Source organism: Camelina sativa, chromosome 10, assembly GCF_000633955.1.
Source record: "Camelina sativa cultivar DH55 chromosome 10, Cs, whole genome shotgun sequence".
NCBI classification, from domain to species: domain Eukaryota; kingdom Viridiplantae; phylum Streptophyta; class Magnoliopsida; order Brassicales; family Brassicaceae; genus Camelina; species Camelina sativa.
The window spans coordinates 473158-496875 of NC_025694.1; the positions used below are offsets into that span (position 1 = coordinate 473158).

General features: G+C 37.0%; 7 protein-coding genes and 2 long non-coding RNA genes across 15 annotated transcripts; 5 read left to right on the forward strand and 4 right to left on the reverse strand.

Moving 5' to 3' along the window:
• On the forward strand, positions 3161-4481 carry LOC104716199 (40S ribosomal protein S25-4). The gene is made up of 4 exons (XM_010433584.2): positions 3161-3267; positions 3364-3438; positions 3652-3786; positions 4209-4481. Exons 1-4 carry the CDS (start codon positions 3265-3267, stop codon positions 4320-4322), a joined length of 327 nt encoding a protein of 108 aa, XP_010431886.1. The 5' UTR covers positions 3161-3264; the 3' UTR covers positions 4323-4481.
• On the forward strand, positions 5271-9156 carry LOC104716200 (glucose-1-phosphate adenylyltransferase large subunit 3, chloroplastic). 5 transcript variants are annotated; one of them, XM_010433586.2, is made up of 16 exons: positions 5271-5377; positions 5457-5572; positions 6142-6370; positions 6456-6578; positions 6689-6859; positions 6952-7044; positions 7148-7231; positions 7311-7366; positions 7473-7566; positions 7660-7845; positions 7932-8012; positions 8082-8168; positions 8280-8384; positions 8460-8566; positions 8653-8713; positions 8853-9156. In XM_010433586.2, exons 3-16 carry the CDS (start codon positions 6152-6154, stop codon positions 8952-8954), a joined length of 1569 nt encoding a protein of 522 aa, XP_010431888.1. In that variant the 5' UTR covers positions 5271-5377; positions 5457-5572; positions 6142-6151; the 3' UTR covers positions 8955-9156. The 5 variants fall into 5 exon arrangements, with proteins under 5 accessions (XP_010431888.1, XP_019086105.1, XP_019086107.1 ...); XM_019230560.1 differs by lacking the exon at positions 5271-5377 and having other exon boundaries at positions 5404-5633; XM_019230562.1 differs by lacking the exon at positions 5271-5377 and having other exon boundaries at positions 5404-5602.
• Positions 9413-11424, forward strand: LOC104716202 (protein RER1A). Its single transcript, XM_010433589.1, has 4 exons — positions 9413-9549; positions 10048-10419; positions 10697-10877; positions 11094-11424. The coding sequence occupies exons 2-4, from the start codon at positions 10067-10069 to the stop codon at positions 11139-11141; spliced, it is 582 nt and encodes a 193-aa protein (XP_010431891.1). The 5' UTR covers positions 9413-9549; positions 10048-10066; the 3' UTR covers positions 11142-11424.
• LOC104716201 (isoflavone reductase homolog) lies at positions 11535-13906 on the reverse strand. The gene is made up of 5 exons (XM_019231040.1): positions 13495-13906; positions 13395-13454; positions 13023-13260; positions 12705-12908; positions 11535-11860 (listed from the first exon to the last, which is right to left on the reverse strand). Exons 1-5 carry the CDS (start codon positions 13729-13731, stop codon positions 11694-11696), a joined length of 906 nt encoding a protein of 301 aa, XP_019086585.1. The 5' UTR covers positions 13732-13906; the 3' UTR covers positions 11535-11693.
• Positions 14152-15416, forward strand: LOC104716203. The gene is made up of 3 exons (XR_755960.2): positions 14152-14324; positions 14681-14857; positions 15118-15416. It is a non-coding gene; the product is annotated as an uncharacterized LOC104716203 (long non-coding RNA).
• LOC104716204 (F-box/kelch-repeat protein At4g39240-like) lies at positions 15527-17240 on the reverse strand. The gene is made up of 2 exons (XM_010433591.2): positions 16040-17240; positions 15527-15804 (listed from the first exon to the last, which is right to left on the reverse strand). The coding sequence occupies exon 1, from the start codon at positions 17193-17195 to the stop codon at positions 16071-16073; it is 1125 nt and encodes a 374-aa protein (XP_010431893.1). The 5' UTR covers positions 17196-17240; the 3' UTR covers positions 15527-15804; positions 16040-16070.
• LOC104716205 (protein RADIALIS-like 1) lies at positions 17690-18339 on the reverse strand. Its single transcript, XM_010433592.2, has 2 exons — positions 17982-18339; positions 17690-17882 (listed from the first exon to the last, which is right to left on the reverse strand). The coding sequence occupies exons 1-2, from the start codon at positions 18257-18259 to the stop codon at positions 17858-17860; spliced, it is 303 nt and encodes a 100-aa protein (XP_010431894.1). The 5' UTR covers positions 18260-18339; the 3' UTR covers positions 17690-17857.
• LOC104716207 lies at positions 18958-21371 on the forward strand. 2 transcript variants are annotated; one of them, XR_755962.2, is made up of 5 exons: positions 18958-19044; positions 19336-19401; positions 20043-20215; positions 20308-20361; positions 20534-21371. It is a non-coding gene; the product is annotated as an uncharacterized LOC104716207 (long non-coding RNA). The 2 variants fall into 2 exon arrangements; XR_755961.2 differs by lacking the exon at positions 18958-19044 and having other exon boundaries at positions 19182-19401.
• On the reverse strand, positions 21282-22384 carry LOC104716206 (glycine-rich RNA-binding protein 8-like). Of its 2 annotated transcripts, none has more exons than XM_010433593.1 (2): positions 22177-22384; positions 21282-21889 (listed from the first exon to the last, which is right to left on the reverse strand). In XM_010433593.1, the coding sequence occupies exons 1-2, from the start codon at positions 22282-22284 to the stop codon at positions 21494-21496; spliced, it is 504 nt and encodes a 167-aa protein (XP_010431895.1). In that variant the 5' UTR covers positions 22285-22384; the 3' UTR covers positions 21282-21493. The 2 variants fall into 2 exon arrangements, with proteins under 2 accessions (XP_010431895.1, XP_010431896.1); XM_010433594.1 differs by having other exon boundaries at positions 22027-22351.

A 23718-nucleotide genomic window follows, 5' to 3' on the forward strand; every position in this document is an offset into this window, starting at 1 on the left:
TTTTTTTTTTTTTTTTTTTTTTTTTGTCATTCATAACCAATTCTTACAACACGAAGCAACACTACTTAGTGGAATCGAACTGTGTTAACTATTTGACTAAAGACATTCTCTATCATAAAACTTTTTTTGCTATTCTGTTGTATTTATTTCATAAGGTTTTTTAATGATTACAATAATTATTCGTTGCATATTGGGTATTACTCCCTCTCTATAGTAATTAATGATTTTGTAAGATTTTTTTCTTGTATCATAAAGATTGATTTTTACCAATTAATGCTAAAAAATTATACAAGAACCATTAAATAAAAATATTAAAATCTGGTGAACTACTATTGGTTAATAGTTATAAGAAATGTTATTATATCTAAACATTAAATATTTTTCTTAATTTATGTGAAAATTCTAAAACATATGAGTATTATTTATGAGTTATCACTTAAAAAAATTAACATAACAGAGTTATTTATTTATGTGTGTGTGTGCAACTTATTAACACCTTTTTACTTGGAAATTAACAACTTATTAACACAAATAGTTTTTCTTCTAAAGTCATTGTACGATTTAAGATTTAATTTTATTTTGCGTAACGTGATTTCGTTAACCTAAACTAATAAATTAATCATCACCCCATATGAATATCTCCGTAATTGTCTCTTCATTAATCTAAATAGCAAAATTCACTCTCTAAGGGAGGTGTATTCAACTTGACATTTTAAGTGATTTGGGTGAAATTTACAAATTCTATGTTATTCAATCATGGATTTTAAAAAGTCTATTAAAATCCACTGTTATTGAACTGATGATTTAAAAATGTACTTTAAAATCCATTAAAATTCACTGCTATTGAACTGATGATTTAAAAATCTACTTTAAAATCCATTGTTATTCAAAACAGTTTTGTGGATTAGGATATTAATAATTTTTAGGATTTTGGAGGATTTTAGAGGATTTGTTTAGTTAAAAATACAGAAATCCAAATCTCATGGTTTTAGGTGGAATTTGAAAGAATTTTACAGAAAATTTTATGAACTTTCCTAAAATCTATCAAAATTCTAAATTTCCTAAATCCCATCGAATTCTCCAAAATCATAGTTTGAATACACCCCCTAACTCTATAAAATGCCCCAGTGTGTAGCCATGTTAAATCACACAAACACCAAATATAAGAACAAAGAGGAAAGAAAAATGACATTTTGACCAAAAAAAAAGAGGAAAGAAAAATGACAAAGTCATTCACTCTCGTTGCTCTCCTATGCATCTGCTTCCTTCTCCATTCTCCAACTGGTCAGTGACACAACATATATTTTAACTTTACATAATAGCATCCATCTCTATATATATATATATGTCGATATAATTACTGTTTTATTCAAGATAACGTACATAAACATGAAACAATATTGTTAACTAGAAATGTGATAAATTATGAACGTAGGATTGAAAGTAGCGGAGGCTAAGATTTGCCAAAGGTACAGTCAAACGTGGTCGGGGAGGTGCACGCTGACGAGCCACTGCGACCGCCAATGTATCAAATGAGAAGACGCTCGCCATGGAGCATGCCATCAGGACAAACGTGGCCGCGCTTGTTTCTGTTATTTCAACTGCAAGAATTAAGCGTTATGATGAGAGCGGTTTAAACCCCGTTTGTGAAACTCTCTAGCTATTTTGCATTGTCTCTGAGCAGGCTTTCGTTTTGTTTTGTTGTTTCGTCGAAATAATAAAGTTCTGGATCTATCATCTATGATGTAGCGCAGCCGTGAGCCATCATCTATCACAACTTGGATTCAAATTTAAGAGTGTGTGTTTCAGATTCTAACGAACAAAATAATCAATATATAAGTAAATTGTTGTGTCAACAAATCAAAAGTATGTATATTCACTAATCATAATTTGGACATACCATCAATTCATAAAAGTCTTTACCGTTGTACGTATGTCGTAAAATTTTCATTTTAAAAATTAGATAGTACTTTTATTGCAAGAACGTTTTCTTTTAATTCTTCATTTGCTAGATTCATAACTAACAATTGTTTACACAGGGATTTCATCCGTTAGCTAGTATCAAGATTTTAATCCTAGCTAGATTCGTAGTAATTAAAACGAAAAATGGTCATGAAAATTGAAAATACAATATTTTGCTGAATTTTATAACCTTTTTGAACTGTATATTTCGTGTTACATCTTTAAAATTGATTTAATGCCGATGTGAATTTTGAGACTCAACTATTTATTTAGTCTTGTTCTTTGGAATAAGACGAATGACATGCTATATAGGTTTCAGCACATTTTGAAAAGAACCAATTAGTCAAGTGATGGTGTTCGACCCTAGTAAGACTCCCATAATAGTTAAGTCAAATTAAAAAATCCAGCTAGCTGACTACAGACTAAGTGGCTTGATAACTGCCAGCTATATGGTATATTTTATGAGTATTGCTGCTTTTTTTTTTTTTTTGAACAAAAAAGTATTGCTGCTTAGTAACGTTAAACTAACCAATTAAGACCAATGGATGATCACCAAGAAGTTGGACCACAAAGCAAATGCATAGTATATTTGGTTTCTTGATTAATCAATTGACGTACGGTACATGATAATTAAGAAGGTAAACACTCCATGTGAAAACTTAAGTACTTGGTGCGTAATAAATTTGAAGAAAATCACTGGTGATTCGACTAGCAACATACAACGGATCATGCGGGATTTTGTTAACGTTTAGAATTTGGAAGTGGACCTTTTAAGTATCACTGTATAAATTAATGAGAAATCGTAGGAACATATACTTCATACAAATAAGCAATATATTTTGAAACGTGCATGTCCTTCATACTAAGCAATAGTATATGTCATTATATAGTTTGCTAGCTCAGTTGCAATGTTCCATCATTGTTATCAAATCGTGGTCTTTTTTTTTTTTTTGGTATAAAAGTATCATTACATATCTAACTACATACTATTTTACTAATGGTAAATATATAATATATATATATATATATATAAATCAAAAAGAAAATTTGAAAGAACAAATAAAACTGAAGGGAAGACAAAAACCTCAACAACTGAAATAGAAGTCAGAAATGCAATCGAAACTTTAATGGGCTTCGGTGCCGATATATGGGCTGTACATTAGAGTGGCCCAGGAAACATAATAACCTCAAACTTGGGAAACCCTAATATAAGAGCAAACCCTAGTCTTCACTCCCTCGGCCTCAACTTTCATCAAACTATTCGCCGTTCGCTCCTCCCTCGCCGTCGAAGTCGAAGTCATCATGGTACATCTTTTCTCTCCGCTCTTCTATCTCTCTCTTCGTCTCTGTGGTTTATCTTTTCTTTTGTCTGAATCGTTGTTTTCGTTTCGCTGGTTAAAGGCGCCGAAGAAGGATAAGGTTCCGCCGCCGTCATCGAAGCCGGCGAAATCCGGAGGTGGAAAGCAGAAGAAGAAGGTTCGTTTCTTAACGAGCGATTTATCTATTATACGAATAGAATTTAGGTTTCATTTGGAATGTGCAAAGATCTGATTATCTGATTTCGGAGTTTATGTGAACTGTGATGTTTTAGTTGAAATGATTTAAGCCTGTGTAGATTTGTTTTGCAATGGATGTTATTGTTGTGCTTACAACGTTGATCTTTTTTTGATGGTAATGAAAAAATAACAGAAGTGGAGCAAGGGAAAGCAAAAGGAGAAGGTGAACAACATGGTGTTGTTTGATCAAGCTACTTATGACAAGCTTCTCACTGAAGCTCCCAAGTTCAAGCTCATCACCCCTTCCATCCTCTCTGACCGTATGAGGGTATATACATACTTCTTACTTGTTTCATTTTACCATTTCGTACCTTAAAATTCATAGTTCTATCTCTTTGCAGTTTATTTAATGTTACAGGCATATAAGTATCCGGAATCTGTTAGTTATATAGTGAATATATGTTGGGTGTCGAGTAACATGTTATACTCTTGAGTCTAGATAATTTCTTTGTTTCAAGCAATTTTATAGGAACCGAAACTTTATAATGTTGGCTGTTCACGAGTCATGAGATGGTTCTTCGCTTCCAGATAGTTTTATATGTTTTGTAGGACTGCTATCTATGTTTACATTTATGTAGTAATAGTTGTCGATGTTGAGCTTGTCTAGAAACATATTTTTCTGTTGTCTCTTCGTTTTTGGTTCTGTCTTTCAAAAAATAATAAGGTTGTGTACCGTGTTGAACAATACAGATAAATGGGTCTCTTGCAAGGAGGGCCATTAGGGAGCTAATGGCTAAAGGTGTGATCAGGATGGTCGCTGCTCACTCGAGCCAGCAGATCTACACTCGTGCCACCAACACCTAAGATGTCTGGTTCTTGATCCGGCTCGGTCGTCATTTGTTTTTCTTACCTCTTGTTGTTTGATTCGTCAGAAACTCATTAGAATCTTTGTTTCGTACTCCGTTTTTGAGATATATGGCTATTTAAAACGCATTGAGACTTCTAAGATTCAGTTGACCCTGATCCATCCGTCTTGACATTTTTCGTTATACAACTTGGTAGTGGACCGGTTCTGGTTTGGTTATGCTATAAACAATTTAGACCGTAGTTTTATTATTATTGAGATTGGAAATTAATTTGAAAGATCTTTTATTGGCAAACTAGTGTATCAATGAGAAACCGTGTAATAAAATAAATGGGAATGTCCACATGGATTTCATAAAAGGATAACGCCCATACTGTTTCACTGTCCTTATGTTTGTTTTCTAACCAAAGAATCGTAGTGTTTATAGTTTTGCTAATTGGACAGACACTTTGACTTAATGTAGATTTATTGAAATAATTTCCCGACATAGAGCATTGTTTATCCATGCGTGATGGGTCCTTCTATCTCGTCTTCTCCCCCGTTAATCAAATGGGTGCATCTTTTCAATCTATTTGGTTATTGCTAATCTTATCAAAATTTTCCCGTAATGCTTAAAATTTACAATTTGCAAAACATGGCCGTTGATCACACGAAACTTCCCTTTAGACATTTATTGCATCATCTCTTAAGCATAGCCGTTGGAATATATTTTATTGTGTTTTTTTTTTTTTAATTAACCGGTGATGATTATATTATACACTGTAATTCAAATACATATACACGATATTTTTACAAGCAAATTATAATTTGTGAGACTACTAATTGTATACTCCTAGTCTCTAGCTTCGAGGCAGTAATGTGTTACGACGTGTACGGACTAGAGTAGCTAGCACACCTCTATGCTGGGCCAATAAGGTGAAAACGGGCCTGGGTCCACATGCAAGCAGACAAAGATATCGACGTGTCCTAGTGGCAACAGTATGGGGGAGAAACCAGAGTCGTCCGTTTTGGTTCAGTGACGGTCCTTGTCAGACGGACACCTATGGCTTTGTTGGTAAAATTTCACATGAACTCTTCTGAAATTCTAGTATTTTATAACTTACTCGTGACTAATTCAGATGTGACCATTTAAGGGAAGAAGACCAATTGCCTATTTTACAAGTTTGATTGAAATCCTCCTTCGATTTCAAACGACATTAACCAAAACCAGTATACGAGCGAGCTAGAACTAGAAGGACTCCAGTTCTCGGTGACTTCTCTCATTTATTCGATCCTCTGTGTGTGTTCTTTTAGCTTCTAAGCATTTGAAAGTATTCACCTTTGGACGATTTTGCTTTATTTTCTTCAGCTTCCGTTCTCTTCGAATCTTACATTTCACTGTCATTCGATGATCTGAAAAATCTTAATATTGATTAGGAAGGATTGAACTTTTCTATCTGGTTCAAACTCATTTATGATCCAATACTTGTTCGTTTCATGTTTATAAATGAGAATCTTTTTAATCTGTTTTTGGTAACTCTCTTCCTCTTTTTTCTAATGATTTTGAAAGATTTATTACCTGCGTAAAGTTTATTCCATTGATTTCTTCAAGATACAGTATCTCTTGGTAACTTACAAGAGTTAGAGGTTTTGTCTTGATTCCATCAATTTCTGAGAACCTCCTTCTTAAATATCTGTGTTTGAATCGACTGTGTAGTCAAAGTTTCCTACTTTCTGATAATTTCTTTATTGGACGAACACACTCACAAATCGTAGTTCACTATATATATCATCTAGTTTTACTAACGAGCTTTACGATTCTGTTCTGTCTTTTTCCAGCTTAAAAAGTATGGATTCTTGTTGCAACTTTGGCTTGGGGACAAACACTGTCTTGGCCAAAGAAGACAGTTTCAAGAATGTAGAGAACAAATTTTGGGGTGAAAAGATCAAAGGAAGCCTCTTGAAACCTTTTTCTTCCGATTTGGGTTCCAAAAAGTTCAGAAATCGTAAGTTGAGGCCCGGTGTTGCTTACGCCATTGCTACTTCAAAGAATGCTAAAGAGGCTTTGGTAAGTTTTATGATGAGGAGTTATCAAAACAACTTCTTTCTGAGAAACTTGTTTTAGTGATTGGTTTCATGTTTTTGTTTATCAGAAAGTACAGCCTTCTATGTTCGAGAGAAAAAGAGCAGATCCAAAGAATGTGGCTGCAATCATCCTAGGAGGAGGCGATGGAGCTAAACTCTTCCCTCTTACAAAGCGAGCAGCAACACCGGCTGTGAGTGATCCTTGACCGAAACGGTTTTGAGAAATATGATGTTTGTTGTGTAAACAGGAAGTCTTATGTTTTCTGATTCCTGAAACACTACTATTAAACAATATTTGTAGGTTCCTGTGGGTGGATGCTATAGGATGATCGATATCCCAATGAGTAATTGCATTAACAGTTGCATAAACAAGATTTTTGTGCTGACTCAGTTTAACTCGGCTTCCCTCAATCGCCATTTGGCTCGTACTTATTTTGGCAATGGCATAAACTTTGGAGATGGTTTCGTTGAGGTACATATATAACAATATGGTTTCTTTCAAAATCTTCCCACTTTCCTGTATTCGATGAAACAAACAAAAAATGCAAAATCTTATTGAAACAGGTTCTGGCTGCTACACAAACTCCTGGTGAAGCTGGGAAAAAGTGGTTTCAAGGAACAGCAGATGCTGTCAGAAAATTTCTATGGGTGTTTGAGGTGTGAATAACTTATGATCATTTCACTAAATCTATCAGACATTATGGCGGTTCGTTTATGATTCTTGAACATGGTCTGAATCTGCTGATGCTTGCTATTATAGGATGCTAAGAACAGGAACATTGAGAATATTATCATCTTGTCTGGAGATCATCTATATAGAATGAATTACATGGACTTTGTTCAGGTAATATAATAATAAACACATTCCTCCTAGTAGATTCAAGATAGTTTAACTAAATAACTCAACACTATGCATTGGACAGTACCATGTCGATAGTAAAGCGGATATTACTCTTTCATGCGCGCCAGTAGATGAGAGGTGAGTTTCTTTTAGCACTATGTATGATGTGCGCCTTTGTATGATCTTGGTTTTAACTTCTTAACCATTTTAACTTGATTATAAATTCGGTAATTGTAAATTTCAGCCGTGCATCGGATTATGGACTTGTGAACATTGATCGAAGCGGGCGTGTAGTCCATTTCTCTGAGAAACCAACTGGCATCGATCTGAAATCAATGGTTTTAATTAATTCACTTAAACTTAATAGTTTACAAACTATTGATAAGTCAAATGTTTTCCTATTGTTTTTAACGATTATAATGTGAATGCAGCAAACAGATACAACTATGCTTGGACTTTCCAATCAAGAAGCTGCAGAATCTCCATACATTGCATCAATGGGAGTTTATTGTTTTAAGACCGAAGCTCTACTAAAGCTTCTGACATGGCGGTATCCGAGTTCCAATGATTTTGGATCTGAAATCATTCCTGCAGCTATAAGAGATCACAATGTCCAAGTACAAGAAAATTGTTTTTTCTCTTTTAAAAGATCATCTCATGAGTTTTATCGCAAACGCTTGAGTCAGATTTTCTTCTTCTTTAGGGATACATCTACAAAGACTATTGGGAAGATATTGGAACTATAAAGAGTTTCTACGAAGCTAATCTTGCTCTTGTCGAGGAGGTTAGTGTGATAAAATACTCAAAGAAACTTTGGATCCAATCTCCCAACTATTGTTCTTGATTTATGCAGCATCCCAAGTTTGAGTTTTACGATCAGAATACGCCTTTCTACACTTCTCCTCGGTTTCTACCACCCACCAAAACCGAGAAATGCCGCGTAAAACATCTCTCTCTCTCTCTCTCTCTAGTCTCTACGTGCAAATCCTCTTCTAAATCTCGACTCTTAATACACTAACTAGTATATGAATCCACTTGATGGTTTTTGCAGATTGTGAATTCGATAATCTCACACGGATGTTTCTTGGGAGAATGCAGCGTCCAACGTTCCATCATTGGTGAAAGGTCACGTCTTGAGTATGGTGTTGAGCTTCAGGTGTGAATCCCCTTAATCAAAATAGGACCTAGCTTTAAGGACATTGAAAAACTGAGTGTGGTTCTTCTTTTGCAGGATACTCTAATGCTAGGAGCGGATAGTTACCAAACCGAATCTGAGATAGCGTCTCTGCTCGCGGAAGGGAATGTGCCAATCGGCATTGGCCGAGATACAAAGATCAGGTAACAAATCTAAAAAAAATACTCAAAACATAAATGATCTCAGTTTTGATTCATAAACCCTGATGTTATCTTTGATTACATTGAAGGAAATGCATCATTGACAAGAACGCAAAGATTGGGAAAAACGTGATGATCTTGAACAAAGATGTATGTTTTCTTCCTTCACCATTCTTGATTCTTTTTATGTGTGTTTTTCTCTCTTTTCAAGATCAGTGACGATCAAAAAGACTCTTTTGAGAGATTCAACATTCTTAACGTGAATGGTTTGAATTGTTTTGTATTCCAGGATGTTAAAGAAGCTGATAGGCCAGAGGAAGGATTCTACATTCGATCTGGTATCACTGTGGTTGTGGAAAAGGCCACCATTAAAGACGGGACTGTCATATGAGTGAAACAATCTCAAGACCGCCGTGTAGTGTGAAAAAAGAAAGACACTTTTTGTGATTTTTGTCATGTAAATTAGAAGAGATATAATCTTATAGAAGCAAAAGAGAGAAAGTTTAAACTTTACCAAATAAGAGTGATCTCACCTTTGATTATTGTCGTCGTTTTATATAATCAGAAATAAATAAAGCTATCTATTTCCTTTGTTATGTCAATCAGTAAAGCTAATGTAACTATATGGTAAATTGGTAATTTCTTAGTCAAGGGTTTAAATTAACTCTGACGAAATATTTGGGGTTAAATCGAACTTTAGTTACTCCTGTCGGTGGTTTTGCGTAAATGTTAAGGGGTTAAATTGATATAGACAAAAGTTAGGGGTCAGATTAAATAGAATAGATTATACCGGTGTATTGATTTATAAATATGTTAAAAAAGAAACAACGAGGAAAAGGAACNAAAAAAAAAAAAAAAAAAAAAAAAAAAACGCAGATCAATTTCCTTCTTCATCTTCTTTCTTATTAATAATTTTGGTGTTGCGTCTTTCGTCAGATCTGCTCCTCTTTTGGGTCACCACCAGCCATCATTACTGTCGCCCTTCCGTAAGTGCTTCGATCCTTTGATTTCTCGCAAGTTTCTAATCAATTATCTGAGAATCTTTCCCTGTTTAGATCGTCGTTTTCAGCGATTTGAGTTTTTTCAGATCTGATTTTAGCATTTCTTCAGCTAGTTAAAGGAATCATTTCAGTCGGTTTTGATTATGCTAGTGATATCGATTAAGCTGATAAACAGTTGTTGTTCTAGATGTTTTTGTTATATTTAGCTTCAGATTACGTTTCCTAGGTTTAAGTTTTCTTTTCCCCACTCTGAGGTTGTTTTGGTTGTGTTTTAGAGACGATTTCGTGCAGATCTTTGTTTCTGGGATAACAATTGTGTAGATAAGTTGCTGAAATGTTAAAACTAACGAACATTCGTAGGCCTTTTCTCAGTGAATTGATTTCGTTGTGCATTGTTTCTGTGATGAGGAAAGATTTCAGTTGAAGTTGTTATTTACAAAAGTGTGAATTTGTGACTAACCAACTGTTTTGTTTATCCACTAGGTTTTAAATATCACATAAGATGGATGAAGGCGGAGGTGATAGTGGTTCAGTGGCTACGCCTGTTCAACAGCGAGCACATGAGGCTTGGAGGATTTATCAACACTATCTTGACAAGACTACTCCTCATGCTACTTACAGGTGGATTGGAACTCTTGTAGTCGCTCTTATCTACTGTCTCAGGGTTTACTACATTCAGGGTTTCTACATCATTGCCTATGGTCTTGGAATCTACCTTCTCAATCTGCTTATTGGCTTCTTGTCCCCTCTTGTTGATCCTGAGGCCGGTGGTGTCTCTGATGGCCCTACTCTCCCTACCAGAGGTTCTGATGAGTTCAAGCCTTTTATTCGTCGGCTTCCCGAGTTCAAATTCTGGTAATTCCATGTCTACTTGTCTTAAATGCACTTTACATTCTAGTATTTTCCATGTTTGAGGCTCTCACAACTGATCATGGTAGATCTAGAATCACTAGTATATTAGCAGTAAGCTTTCCCGTCTCAATAGTGTTGCATTCTATACAGTTACAACATCAGAATCTCTGTGGTGGGTGGTATACTATAGAAATATTGAGTTTTTTAAAAGAAAAACATAAGATACCATTGCGTTCTTAGCTCATGAAGGTTAGCTACCTGCTTGTATTTGTGGTCTCAGGTACTCCATGACAAAGGCTTTCTGCATAGCTTTCCTCATGACATTCTTCTCGGTGTTTGATGTTCCCGTGTTTTGGCCAATTCTGCTGTGCTATTGGGTTGTTCTATTTGTTCTCACCATGAGACGCCAGATCGCCCACATGATCAAATACAAGTACATCCCTTTCAGCTTAGGCAAACAGGTAAAAATAAACTTTTAATTGATTGCTGTTTTGAATGAATTGCAAATTAATTCCTCCATTTGTTACATTTTGCAATTGAAATTTTGATGGCTACTCCAACTTATCCACATTCATATTGGTCGATACAAGATAATATAATTATAGGCTTTGAGATAATATGCTACTTCCAAAAAGTCTGTGTTGTTTTGTGGTAATAATCGTTGGTTTGTTTGGCAGAAATATGGTGGACGGAGCAGCAGCAGCAGCGGCTCACGTGCGGATTGATCTGACCAGTTTGCTGACCATTAGCCACTTTTTGTCTTTGCAAAAAAGAAAGAAAATTGTTATGAAAATCGTTACTATTTTACATCGACAAAACTATGCAGCTATAAGGAAGAATTAGAGGCAGGAAAAAAAAAACAGGATGGGAATTAAATTTGTTCGTGTTAGTTTATCCGTGGGTACTATATAATTTGTTGCTTTACTAATTAGGCCCCAAACTGGAATACTTCGGCTATACTTGGACCGTGTTGTAGACCATTGGACTAAACTTGCATAACTTGCTAAATTTGTCGGATGTTATATTATTGACAACATCTTTTGAAGGATGATGCAAGACTAATAGTGGGCAACAAGTTTTAAGACTAAACTTTGCACTCCGTAGCCATACTAAAATACACAGAGATTTCTAATTATGAAACAGGTGCTGAAGCCGTACATTCAAAATGAACCACACTTCGATTCCGGAGAAACAGACAGGTTAATGGACAATTATTTAAGACCCAAAATTAAAAATTGTGGAGAGACAGGGAGTGACAGTAGTTAAGCACTAAAGCTTCAGACATACTGGTTGAGGAATTCATCAACAGTAGTGTATTTGACATGAGGGTAAAGCTCAGAAGCTTCTACTCCAAAAGAAGGTTCGATTTCAAAGCTTGTGTGTCCTCCTTTCACGAAAACGCAGTGACAAAGGGATAGCATCACGTTTAGTGGAGGTGAAGATTCTGCAAAAACAAAAGCACTAAACCCATCAATGGACAAAGCTAAACAAAATTGGAAGAAGAAGAAGAAGAAGAAAGGTATTTGATCAAACCTATTATCTGTTTGAGGATTTGTTCTTCTGGAACGTAGATTCTTTCAAGTGTTTTGCCAATCTTGTTCTCCCAAAGCGAGACAAGATCGTTGAATGAGTAGGTGTTCATTGGGGGCCTAACGTATAAGATCTTGTTCAAGGTTCTTGGATCATCTACGGCATTGATTGTGTAAGTCCCGATGTCTTCTTCCTTGTTGAACACCGCTGCAAAATATCACAACAAATCAAAAGACAAGAAGTGAGTAACTAGAATAATGGAGGAGAAGGTAGGTTGTCCTCTGATTTTGTAATAAAGATAACAAAGTGTTGTCGTCTAACCTTTGGGGTTTCCATCACCTAAAACGATGACCTTATCACGTGGAGCAGAAGTAGCACCGGGCTGTGCTAGAGTTGGGAGGAAGTAGCCAGCGAAGAAGTTGCAAGAGACATAAGTGTATGGGATTCCTTCGGCCTCAATTGCTCTCCGGAGTTTTGCCTTTGTAGCATAGGCTGACTTGGCGGGCTCGACAGTGTAAACACGGTCTACATCATTTCCAAACTCCGAGGGAAAGAATCTCTGTTCAAGACAGATGTGAAGAGTTGGAGTACAATAGCAGAGTCAATCAAATTGTTACTCAATTCTAAAAAGTANAAGGGATAGCATCACGTTTAGTGGAGGTGAAGATTCTGCAAAAACAAAAGCACTAAACCCATCAATGGACAAAGCTAAACAAAATTGGAAGAAGAAGAAGAAGAAGAAAGGTATTTGATCAAACCTATTATCTGTTTGAGGATTTGTTCTTCTGGAACGTAGATTCTTTCAAGTGTTTTGCCAATCTTGTTCTCCCAAAGCGAGACAAGATCGTTGAATGAGTAGGTGTTCATTGGGGGCCTAACGTATAAGATCTTGTTCAAGGTTCTTGGATCATCTACGGCATTGATTGTGTAAGTCCCGATGTCTTCTTCCTTGTTGAACACCGCTGCAAAATATCACAACAAATCAAAAGACAAGAAGTGAGTAACTAGAATAATGGAGGAGAAGGTAGGTTGTCCTCTGATTTTGTAATAAAGATAACAAAGTGTTGTCGTCTAACCTTTGGGGTTTCCATCACCTAAAACGATGACCTTATCACGTGGAGCAGAAGTAGCACCGGGCTGTGCTAGAGTTGGGAGGAAGTAGCCAGCGAAGAAGTTGCAAGAGACATAAGTGTATGGGATTCCTTCGGCCTCAATTGCTCTCCGGAGTTTTGCCTTTGTAGCATAGGCTGACTTGGCGGGCTCGACAGTGTAAACACGGTCTACATCATTTCCAAACTCCGAGGGAAAGAATCTCTGTTCAAGACAGATGTGAAGAGTTGGAGTACAATAGCAGAGTCAATCAAATTGTTACTCAATTCTAAAAAGTATCAACCCCAAAGAGGGAGTGTAATAATACAGCAAAAAAAAAAAAAAAAAAAATTAGTTACCTTAACGTTACCGGCTTCTTTAATGGCAGAGATGATCTTGTACTGATGTCCCAAGAGAGAGTGTCCAACCGTANGACGAAAAAAAAAAAAAAAAAGTAATTAATAGCAAATCATCATTAAACCAAAAGCGTTTAAGAGAGAAAGAGATACGAACGAGGAGAAACTGAACGCCGAGATTCTTGAAATTCTCGATGGTGGTCGCTCGAGAAGGGCTAGTGAGCGTCGAGTTTCGAACGAGGACTAGGGTTGGGTGGCCAGATCTCGCGCTCGCTTCCACTATATATTTCCCGATGTAACCCGTTCCTCCGATGAACAAGATTTTGCTTTTACTCGCCATTCTTTTTTTAGGCTAATATAAACTCAGATTTCGCCGGAGAAAGAAAGGTACAGAGACGAAAAGCACGGTGGCGCGTAACAACGGAATGAGAGATTTCAGAGATTGATCCCAAATTTGCGGACCTTTTTTTTAACCCGTTTAGCTTCTCTCCACACTTCCCACTTTTATTATGTTCTATTTGAAGCACTTGAACAAAAGAGAGAGTAAAGAGCTTTTGAGAAATGACAATAATACCCCAATAGTCAACGCGTGAGCTACTTTTTCAGTCAAAATTTGCATGCGAGTGTTGTTTGTTGGGTTTGGTTGGTGAAAACTGGCGGCTCCAACAACGCAACTTTCTTCGTCTAATATATTTTGATTGGGCCCTTTTAAAGGCCCATTTCTTAATTATATAAACGGTGCGTTTTGTACCGCACTTGTTCTCCAAGGATTGAATATTGTTGAATAGCGAGCGAGCGTGATCTTCACTGTAGCTAATAACAACAACCGTAGTCTACAAAACTCTTGAGAGCCTAGAACCACCGCCTATACATACATCATCGACCCTTGTCGTTTAAGAAGGAGAACAATTGTGAAATATCTCGTAGAGAAAGGTAAAATAAATTAATTTTGAAGCTCTTCTTGTTCTTCGATTTCTTTCCTTGCTTTGTAGTTTGTTTGGTGAAAATATATATATAACAAAAGGGATGTTTTAGGAATTGAAGGAAACATCTGTTCGATTTTTTTCGTTTAGCGGACATACATAAGATTTACCCATCTAATTTGGAGTTTTTGGGTTCTTCGTTCCTGTTTGGCATTTGATCGAATACTTGGTGGGCTTATTTTATTGTGGAATTTGGTCTTAGTTTGTAGTTCCCATCCAGAGATGCTTCTTCGTTCTAGTGTTCTTGTTTCTTCTTCTATTCACATCAGATTTTATTTACTTTGGTTCAATTTTGTTTATTTGCAGGTACAAAACACTATGGAGACCCAGAACAATCAAACTCCGAAACCGGCCATGACTTCATGTAGGAGGAAGGTGAAGGATGATGCCACTTTCTTTGAGGACGTGAAAGATCACATTGATGACTTCATACATGCCTCAATGGCTGAACACAAGACCTGTTTCCAAAAAACCATCAGCAAGGTCCTTTCTCTCTACTCTCTTGTAGTATATAGCTTTTCTTGAATCTCTTTTCAGAAATTGGCATGGATTTGGCCTAGTATCTTGTTGTCTGTTTAGTAGTTATCGCAGCTGGTTGTGTGTCAGACATGTACTTACTCTTGTAGCATATGATTTGTTCAATACATTTGCTATAGAAGGTTTTAGTTTTAGTTGCTTGCAGCTTCATTTGCTGATCATCTGTCTCCCCTATAACTTAAACTCCTGCGGGTTGTCGATTTCAGATGTTTGGATTATCAAAGCCTGTCGCAGAGAAGCAAGCTGAGGAGGCTAAGGGAGTCGAGAGTCAATTGCCTCTTCAGACGACAGTGTCCAAGTAAAAGACTATAATGTTCTTTTCCAGCTGGGTTTGAAGATAGTACAATGTTGTTCGTTTTTCTTGTTTAAGATCACATCAGGTTTCTTTGTAAATCAAAGACTGCTAGTTTAAAACTGCTAGTTTGGTAGTTAGTTGCCGCTTTTGTGTTTCCAATATATAATTTGCTCGAAGGTATAATAAATCTAATTGATCCGATTCCGCTAACTGGAAAACGATGAAACCCTCAATGAGATTCTACAGTAAAACTATACTTGGGTGAGTGGGTAGAACAATCTAAAAGATCTCCGAAGACGTTTGTACATGGTGTACCAATATACTGTAAAATGTTTCCCGACCTCGATATTCAAACACTTGATTAAACAACAGTTAACATAGTAGCTATTAATCATACAGTATGCTATCATACAGAAAGAGTCTTACAACAAACAAACGAGACAAATAACTTGCAAAAGTACTCGCATTTAGCACAAAGATCAATAAGGTATCTGTATCAGGTTCTGGATTCCAACATCCAATAAAGCCTTGTATGTATGTGCTTTCATCTTAATCAGACCAACCTGCACCCGTACATTTACAGATTTCAAGCTTGAAGCTGCAACATAGAAGAACATGATTTAAGAAAGCACATGTCAATAATACTATCAAACTTGACATATTTAACAAACTCGCCTCTCAAACTTAAATATATCAATTCTTGGTTCCTGCAAACTCATCTAAGCAAGAAATTGGTACAAGTATCTGAATGCTATTGTTACAAGAAATGCAAGAAAAAGCATCAATCATACATTCATCACAAAGCCTAGAGGACACTGGAGAGTGAAGCATACCTTTACAACCTCTCTCATGGGGATGGGGTTATCAAACTGTTACAGCTAGACATCGTACAATGGTGGAAGGAGTTTTCAACGTCATGACAGTATTAGACCACAGGACCGTCCCCCAAATCTTTCCTCCTCTCTTTTCCAAACTGATCTCTGTGCAAGAAATTTCAGATGAAGCCTTGTTGAGGTTAAATATAATAGCAAGGTTCCCACCAAGATTGGACATCCTAGAACCATCACGCTTGTCAGGAAGACCATCGAGACCCTTCAAGCGACCCCAAACCCTGGCAACTGGATCAAAGACCCATATTTTATTCTTGCTACCAAAAGTGTAGACCCTGCCATCAATGACGCAAGAGCCCACACTCCATTGTGTGTCAAGCAACTCATCACTCTCCAAACTACCTTCTTTAGGATCATAAACAAAGCTATTCTTCCTATCCATGATGTATATCTTATCATCAATCACAAAGCTTCTGATGGTTAAGTCGTGAACGTTCACATTACGAACACCCGAAACAGTCTCCCAAGTTTGAGTCTTGAGGTCAAAAGCCTCCACCCAATTCAAAGACAGAGGGTCACAACCCCCGATCACATACAGTTTCCCGCCGACAATACCCACGGCGGCGCAGCCACGCGCCTGCTTCATGCTAGGGAGGTAGCGACACGTGTTGGATGGACAATGAACTACGAACCCAGTGGAGACCAATTCGTCATCGATGCATCCACCGAGGACGTAAATCTCAGAATCAAGAGCGACCATAGACATCCCCCAGCAAGGAACCGAAGGGAAAGACGGAATCGGAACTAATCTTCTATTGTTAATCGAATCATTTCCGAAAGGTTTGAAATTGAGAGTGTACCATCGAGGAGTTTCGGTAGCGTGAGATCTGAGAGCCACATAGAGAACGCGTTCAGTGCATCCAAGTACAGAGCGATCGACGTAGATCTCCGGGGAAGCGATGAGACGCCTGAAGGTCTTGCAGACGAGTGAAATAACCGGGTAGTAACATCTCGGCAAGCGGGATAAGCAATTCAGGATGATTTCATCTGGAAGTAGTAGCAGAGAAGACGACGGCGGCGCCGAAACAAGCTGTTTCTTCGGCGGTGGTTCTTCGGCGATTGAGCTTACGTAACTCGAACTCGCGGCGGAAAGAGGCATAACCGCCGCTCTGGAAATGTCAATCGCGAGAGAGCAAACGATAATTTTCCCGTTTCCTTATCTTTAAAATCACCCAAATGGGCTCATTGTCAAAAAAAATACCCCAATGGGCTTAGGCCCATATTTCTATAGAGACCTCAAAGTGCAACTTAAATTCTATTAAGGCTTTCTATCTTCTTTGCAAGCATCAAACTTTCCCGCCATGTCTGCGTTTTCGTTTGATAAAAATCCCCAATTCATAAACCCTAGTAAGTAGAGCCGGTTCCTGGGTTTTGTTGAATCAAAAGCTCGCGATTAGTAATGGCAGATTTGTGGAGGTATGTTTTCTCCGGTATAGTTATTAATACTAATACTACAATGATTCATGATGATGTTGGACTTTTCATTACAAAGAAACTATATATATATATATATATATATATATTTTTTCATTACAAAGAAAAGAACCTTACTTAATTAATACACAGAGCTGCTTTAATTGTTAAAATTGGGGATTCGAAGGAGATTGATTCCTCAAATTTAGCGTTAAGCTTTTGGGAGTAACATTACATAGGAAATAGGAATATATATATATATATATATAAACATTGATTCGTCATTGACATGGTTGAAAGAGAAAAATCGGATCGGTGTATCCTCTTTTAATCTCAATCGTTTTTGATTCACTGCAGCCTCATGTTTCTCATCCTGCATATCAGGAAAAAAAAAATGAATTTAAATTATGGTAATTAGAGTAGAAATTATTAAAATTGGTAGCTTTCTTTGTATAGTTTTTGTACACTGTACCTTTTTTCCTCATGATTCAGCCTACCATCGTTGCAGCCTCCACTAGTCCTGTAGTTTGGGAATGGAACATGACCGTTCTCTATGCTGTTGATATCTTGCACCAGGAGTTCGTAGTGTCTCGTTACCTCTTCTGTTGTTTTTCCACCCACTACTTTGGCAACATTTTGCCAACGGTTAGGAGTGTCCTGGTCATAGGTAGCTAGAGCCTGCTCAAAGGCTTTGTTCTGCTTAGCTGTCCACGATCCAGAGCTGTGAGAAGACTTTGAACTTGATGCCATTGTGATCTATAAATCGACGATGTATATACTATAACTGGTTTGAAAGAGGTTTTTTAAGTACAAGTCAAGAGGATGATATGAGTACAGATGTTACATTATGCATCCTATATATAAGGTGAGTTTAGGTAGTGCCAGTTGTTGCAAATATCTTGCAGAAAACAAAGAGAATATTAAATCCTTGTCTCCATAGGAATCATCGACTAATGAGAAATAAGATAATATCTGCAAATTTATGGTGGAGATGAGTATCTAAAGATCCAAACTTATCACTAATATTTGGTTCTAAGTTTGTTTACTTCTATATAATGCTTGGCAGATGAAATATCACCTATATGTGTATTTACTGCTGTGATTACGTTTCATGTCTTCTTGATTGAGTTAGAGAGCAGTTACGTCAGAGCAGGTTCTCTCGCATTTAATTCTAGATTAATCTTAGAAATTTAGCATATTATCTGCCAAGTCTCCATCTACTTTGTGGAAAACTCTGGCCTAGAACAGTAAATCTCCTATTATTCTGGTACACATTGACTAGAACAGTAAAATCACATTGAGTATCAAGGTTTCTCTCGATATTTTGATAGGATAACTTGTATCCACAAAACAAGAGATGGAACTTTTCATGGGTGCACCATTAGCTATAAAGGTTCTCTCTTGAATTAAAGTCCTTGCAGGAAAGTTGGGGGGTATCAAACTTTATTGTTAATTGTCAGGGGATCCTCCGTCTTAAACACCATATCAAGCAAGTTACAGCAGATACACTTGTCCGTACAATGGATGTAGAAAAGGTCAACTCTTGAAGTTTGGCTACCATGCTTTTCTTGGTCATCTATATTACTATTTGCATTTTGGTCCTCAATTGGTTAGCCGATTACTTTTCTTGGTGCATATTGAAATTTCTGTAGGTTCTTCATGTCAAAGATTTGTGACTCTGATTGCATTTTAGTCGTTAACTGTTGTACCTATCACTTCTTTTTGATGATCAGTTGCGCACCTGCTAAGTAAGAATACCAGGCGTGGGATGTGCAGATAAATTATTTCCTGAGACTAATATTTTCATTTGGTCTATTGAAACATAGGGCGTTTTCTAGGTATTATGGAAGATAGAAGACCAGACTTGTCTCTTCAATCATAAATCATGTCAGGTTAGTTATCAGAAATGCCAAACTATAAAAATCCATAAATGGTACAAACTACCACGGTATAATGCATGAACGTATATATTTTTTATCATGCTTACATTTTAGTCTATTTTCTTGATGTACACCAGTATATGCCCATACCAGATATTTTCATTAGTTGTGGTACAAAGTTTACCACAAGGTTTAGGTTTTATTCCTTGCTAGATATGGCTGTTCTGAGAACTCAAGAAACTGACATGGTTTTGGGATAGGGAATAAACTACTTTATAAGAAAGTGCAGACCAGAACAAAGAATAAATTAATCATGAGACTGGTAAAACAATATATTCCAGAAATATATGGCTGCTAGTTGCAATAGGATTCTGCAAGTAGGCATTCAGAGTATATATATATTCTCGTCATTGCTTTCCTTCTTACCTAGGTGTTAAAATGGTAGAACATCCCTATCTGACTTTCAGCTTTAGGTAAACACCTGAGGTATTAACGTAGAAGAAGAAAAATGTTTAAAATGGTTGTTTTTTATACAATATGGATATTCTGCAATCTGCATCTTACTTTTGTGACATGAAGAGTTTACATTGCGTAAGATTTGGTGGATTTTATTCCATGTCCACAGCCTCAAGTTGCATTTGTTATAATGAAAGGTACCGGCCATTTATGATGAAACACGTTGCCTAGCTCGCGATGATTGGCGTAAATGATCACAATAGCTTTTCAAGAATATGTAAGAAAGAGAAAGGAATTAAAGGGGTTATATTATATGCCTCACCTAGTGGTTGCTCCTTTTGCAACTTGACGAACTAAATCCGATCCTGATGTAATCTTTGGTTCCCTTGTACACTTGGTTCAACTAAGATTCTGTTTCTAATGGGTTTACTATAGAGGATTAATTACAATTTTTTAATACAGGTCAGTTGTAGGAGGGAAATGCAGAGACAAAGAGGCAGAAATCTTCTTATTTTGGTAATCTTTGATCATAACACAACTTGGGATTCTTCTATGTGAACTACGTTTTGATGCGAGATGATTACAATGGCTACATCAAAGCCGTTAATATGTAAAGACCATGGAGTTGGCTTGTCTTTCTCAATGTGGCATCAATGATTTGGTTTCTTCATTTGTCACTCTGTTGCAGGTTCAAATCATGTTCATCTTCTGCATTTGTGACAGCCGCCGCTAAAGCTTACTCAGTTTTACGTCAACAGATGATTCGATCTCAAATATGAAGTTGTGTGACTACATTATTCCAGAGCAATCAAGTTTCTATGTGTCTTTGAGACTTTGAGTTGGTTTAAGAAGCAATCTGTGTAAATTGTAACCAATGTCCATAGACATTTTAACCACTAAGCATAAGGGTCACCAATTTATGGACGCTTCAGAATATAAGCATTGGGGCCATCAATTGACTTACTCTTAGCTGCCATCTCTTGTGAATCCTCGTAATAATGTTATGGAACAGACGGTTTTTTTTTCGGCTACTTGAGTAGTATAGGCCTTGATAGCTCTACTAAGCTCTACTATTCTCTGGACATTTGAAAATTTCCTTGGGATGTAATCATTACTTTCCACTTAGGAAATGTAGAAAAGTATACAGTATAATGTATAAGGATGACCAAATAATTAAAGATACCTTTTCACGGTGAGAAAGATGACGAAAAAAAAAAAGTAGAGGAAAGAGAATATTCGTGGAATATACGACTCTTTCAGTCTTTTGAGTAAAAAATTAAAGCAATCATTATTTTGGATCGGCGCAAGTGAAATCGTGCAACCAACGTTCCCCAATCAAGAATATGTAAAGCTTGAGCGGTCTGAGAGTGATAGTTCCATACATTGGGTTTGAAGATGATAGATAATGCGCTATAGTAAATTTTTTTTGACAGGAATGAAAAATGAAATCTGGTTTAGGGGGAAACCTTTATAATTTTAGTGAACAACACGGGAACTAACATTTCGTTCCAGACAAAGACGACTTTAAAACGACAATGTTTCATCAAAAAAGTAAACCAAACGAACCAGAATCAAACCAAGCCAAAGGAGGGACACAGAACCAAATCTAAACCAAACACAGAGCAGAAACAAACCACACTATCTTCAATTACCAGCCACCGCCGCCGCCACCGCTTCCTCCGTAGGCACCATCACCTCCTCCGTAACCGCCGCCACCTTCACGGCGACCACCACGGCCACCGCCGCCTCCGCCAGATCCGTAACCACCGCTACGTCTCTCGTAACCACCGCCGCCTCCACCAGATCCGTAACCACCGCCTCCTCCGTATCCGCCTCCACCGCCGCTGCGGTAACCTCCCCCGCCGCCACCACGGCCTCCTCCACCGCCACCGCTTCCTCTGGACTGAGCCTCATTCACAGTGATGTTACGGCCATCAAGCTCTTTTCCGTTCATCTCTTCAATCGCATCCCTCATGGATTTCTCGTCCTTGAAGGTAACGAATCCGAATCCCCTTGATCTTCCAGTATCACGATCGTTAATGATCTGTAAAACAAAAACCAAACAGATCCACACAAATCAGCAAAAACCAAATCGAAGAAGACGTTGAAACTCAAAAACACGATGAAATAAAGCAAAATCGATCGATCTCCGAGCTCATAGAAGCAGGAAGATGAACGTACCGATGGGACAAAATAAGCAACAGTAACAAAGAACATAGTAACAGTAATCGAATCAAGTAACAGAGAAACACAGATCGGAAACAGATCCGTCGAGGATCAGAATCATCGGAATCGGCTTGATCCGGGAGTCCGATCTCTCGTGTAACAGACCTTAGAATCGATAACTTCGCCGAATTGCGAGAACGTGTTCTGAAGGTCCTCATCTCTGGTGGCCCAGGCAAGGCCGCCAACGAAGCACCGGTACTCAACTTCAGCCATTGTTTTGAAAGCAAAGAGAAATTAGGGTTTCGAAATATAAGAGAGAGACTTGTGTGATTTAAGATAACAAGACAAAGCCTTAATTTATAGAAGAGGTGTGACGTATTAATAACTATCTAGGGTTAAGATATTTTCTAGGGTTTTGATGAACGTTTCGACTTTAATTGGGATTTTAATTTTTAACCCTGATTAACACGGTAATAGTATGGTTTAGTGGATAGGCCCACATCATGTGATCATTATGGAAATTAAAGATTTTTTTTCTCCTCGTTTCGAGCAAAACAAATATCTTCTTGCGTAAAAATATCTTTATTCTTGAAATGACACTTATACCCCTTGTCTCGTTTTTATGTGATAAAATAATTGGGTCTGGGCCATAGTTACTTAGTATTACTGGGCTTATCTGATTTAATTTTGAAAGGTTAAATAACTTTTGGCCCAAAGATTTCAAAATAAACCGAAGAAACTAAAATAAAATAACTTGCAAATTGCAAAACCGGTTTCTAGCTGTATATCATATTTGCTTAGTCCCTAGTAAACACATCCCCAAACCATTCAAACTCTTGCACAAGTCTCCCATATTTGGCATCTTTCAAGTGCAATTCTGCGCACCAAATGTTGCGTTCTGCACATTCCCAGGTAACACATACTCCTTCCGCAAGACCACCATTTTTCCAACATGATATGCATAAATCTAGGCAGACCTTCAATCCAATTTGCGAGTTATTTTATTTTAGTATCATTGAGTCATTCTATCAAAATTCAAAAATATTAGAATTCCAAATAATAATTATCATAAAGTAGTATTTTTTTCATTTAATTTTAAAATGACTAAAAAAAATATGGCTATTACTCTATTAGTATCATATACTCCCTCTGTCTCATAAAATTGATGTTTTGAGATATTTTTTTTCCCACAAATATTGATGTTTTGTAAACTTCAAGAAGTAATCATTGAAAATATTTAAAAGTTTGAATTGTTATTGGTTTAAAATTAAAGAATATCTCTTTAGTCAAAAGAAAAAATATATTTAAACTAAGTAATCATTGTTTTTTTTAAATGTGTAAAAAATTCTAAACATCAAAATCTCTATGAAAGGAGTCAACAGTAATATAGAATTAATTACTATAATATGATATTTTTTAAGAGTTCGTTACGCATGTATTGGGCGGGATCGATGAGAGTCAAACCCCTCTTAAAACGGCGCCGTGTATCAGAACATCACTTTCAAATTTTCAATTAAGAGCGTCTCGAGATCGAACCGTCAATCTTGGGAACGTGCGGCGGCGACTGGGAGTATACAACGAAAGATCGATCCCACAACTCTCAATTTGTTTTTTTTTTTGTCTTCTTACACTTTGTATTACTTTCTTACTTCTTTTTTTTTTCTTTTGAATCGGCCGCTGTTCTTGACCAGTATGGAGAGCTTCTTT

Excerpts from the sequence above, each read along its gene's own strand:
- LOC104716206 (XM_010433593.1), bottom strand. The coding sequence starts at position 22,284 with ATGGCTGAAGTTGAGTACCGGTGCTTCGTTGGCGGCCTTGCCTGGGCC. Across the intron at positions 21,890-22,176 it reads GCGAAGTTATCGATTCTAAG|ATCATTAACGATCGTGATAC; the intron begins GTCTGTTACACG and ends TTTGTTTTACAG.
- LOC104716205 (XM_010433592.2), bottom strand. The coding sequence starts at position 18,259 with ATGGCATCAAGTTCAAAGTCTTCTCACAGCTCTGGATCGTGGACAGCT. Across the intron at positions 17,883-17,981 it reads CTGAATCATGAGGAAAAAAG|GATGAGAAACATGAGGCTGC; the intron begins GTACAGTGTACA and ends CCTGATATGCAG.
- LOC104716202 (XM_010433589.1), top strand. The coding sequence starts at position 10,067 with ATGGATGAAGGCGGAGGTGATAGTGGTTCAGTGGCTACGCCTGTTCAA. Across the intron at positions 10,420-10,696 it reads CTTCCCGAGTTCAAATTCTG|GTACTCCATGACAAAGGCTT; the intron begins GTAATTCCATGT and ends TTGTGGTCTCAG. Across the intron at positions 10,878-11,093 it reads CTTTCAGCTTAGGCAAACAG|AAATATGGTGGACGGAGCAG; the intron begins GTAAAAATAAAC and ends TTTGTTTGGCAG.
- LOC104716200 (XM_010433585.2), top strand. The coding sequence starts at position 5,810 with ATGAGAATCTTTTTAATCTGTTTTTG. Across the intron at positions 5,836-6,141 it reads ATCTTTTTAATCTGTTTTTG|CTTAAAAAGTATGGATTCTT; the intron begins GTAACTCTCTTC and ends GTCTTTTTCCAG. Across the intron at positions 8,013-8,081 it reads ATCTTGCTCTTGTCGAGGAG|CATCCCAAGTTTGAGTTTTA; the intron begins GTTAGTGTGATA and ends TGATTTATGCAG.
- LOC104716199 (XM_010433584.2), top strand. Across the intron at positions 3,439-3,651 it reads GTGGAAAGCAGAAGAAGAAG|AAGTGGAGCAAGGGAAAGCA; the intron begins GTTCGTTTCTTA and ends AAAAAATAACAG. Across the intron at positions 3,787-4,208 it reads TCCTCTCTGACCGTATGAGG|ATAAATGGGTCTCTTGCAAG; the intron begins GTATATACATAC and ends TGAACAATACAG.
- LOC104716201 (XM_019231040.1), bottom strand. The coding sequence starts at position 13,731 with ATGGCGAGTAAAAGCAAAATCTTGTTCATCGGAGGAACGGGTTACATC. Across the intron at positions 13,455-13,494 it reads TTAATGATGATTTGCTATTA|TCTCTCTTGGGACATCAGTA; the intron begins ATTACTTTTTTT and ends ACGGTTGGACAC. Across the intron at positions 11,861-12,704 it reads AATCCTCAAACAGATAATAG|AATCTTCACCTCCACTAAAC; the intron begins GTTTGATCAAAT and ends TTGTTTTTGCAG.
- LOC104716204 (XM_010433591.2), bottom strand. The coding sequence starts at position 17,195 with ATGCCTCTTTCCGCCGCGAGTTCGAGTTACGTAAGCTCAATCGCCGAA.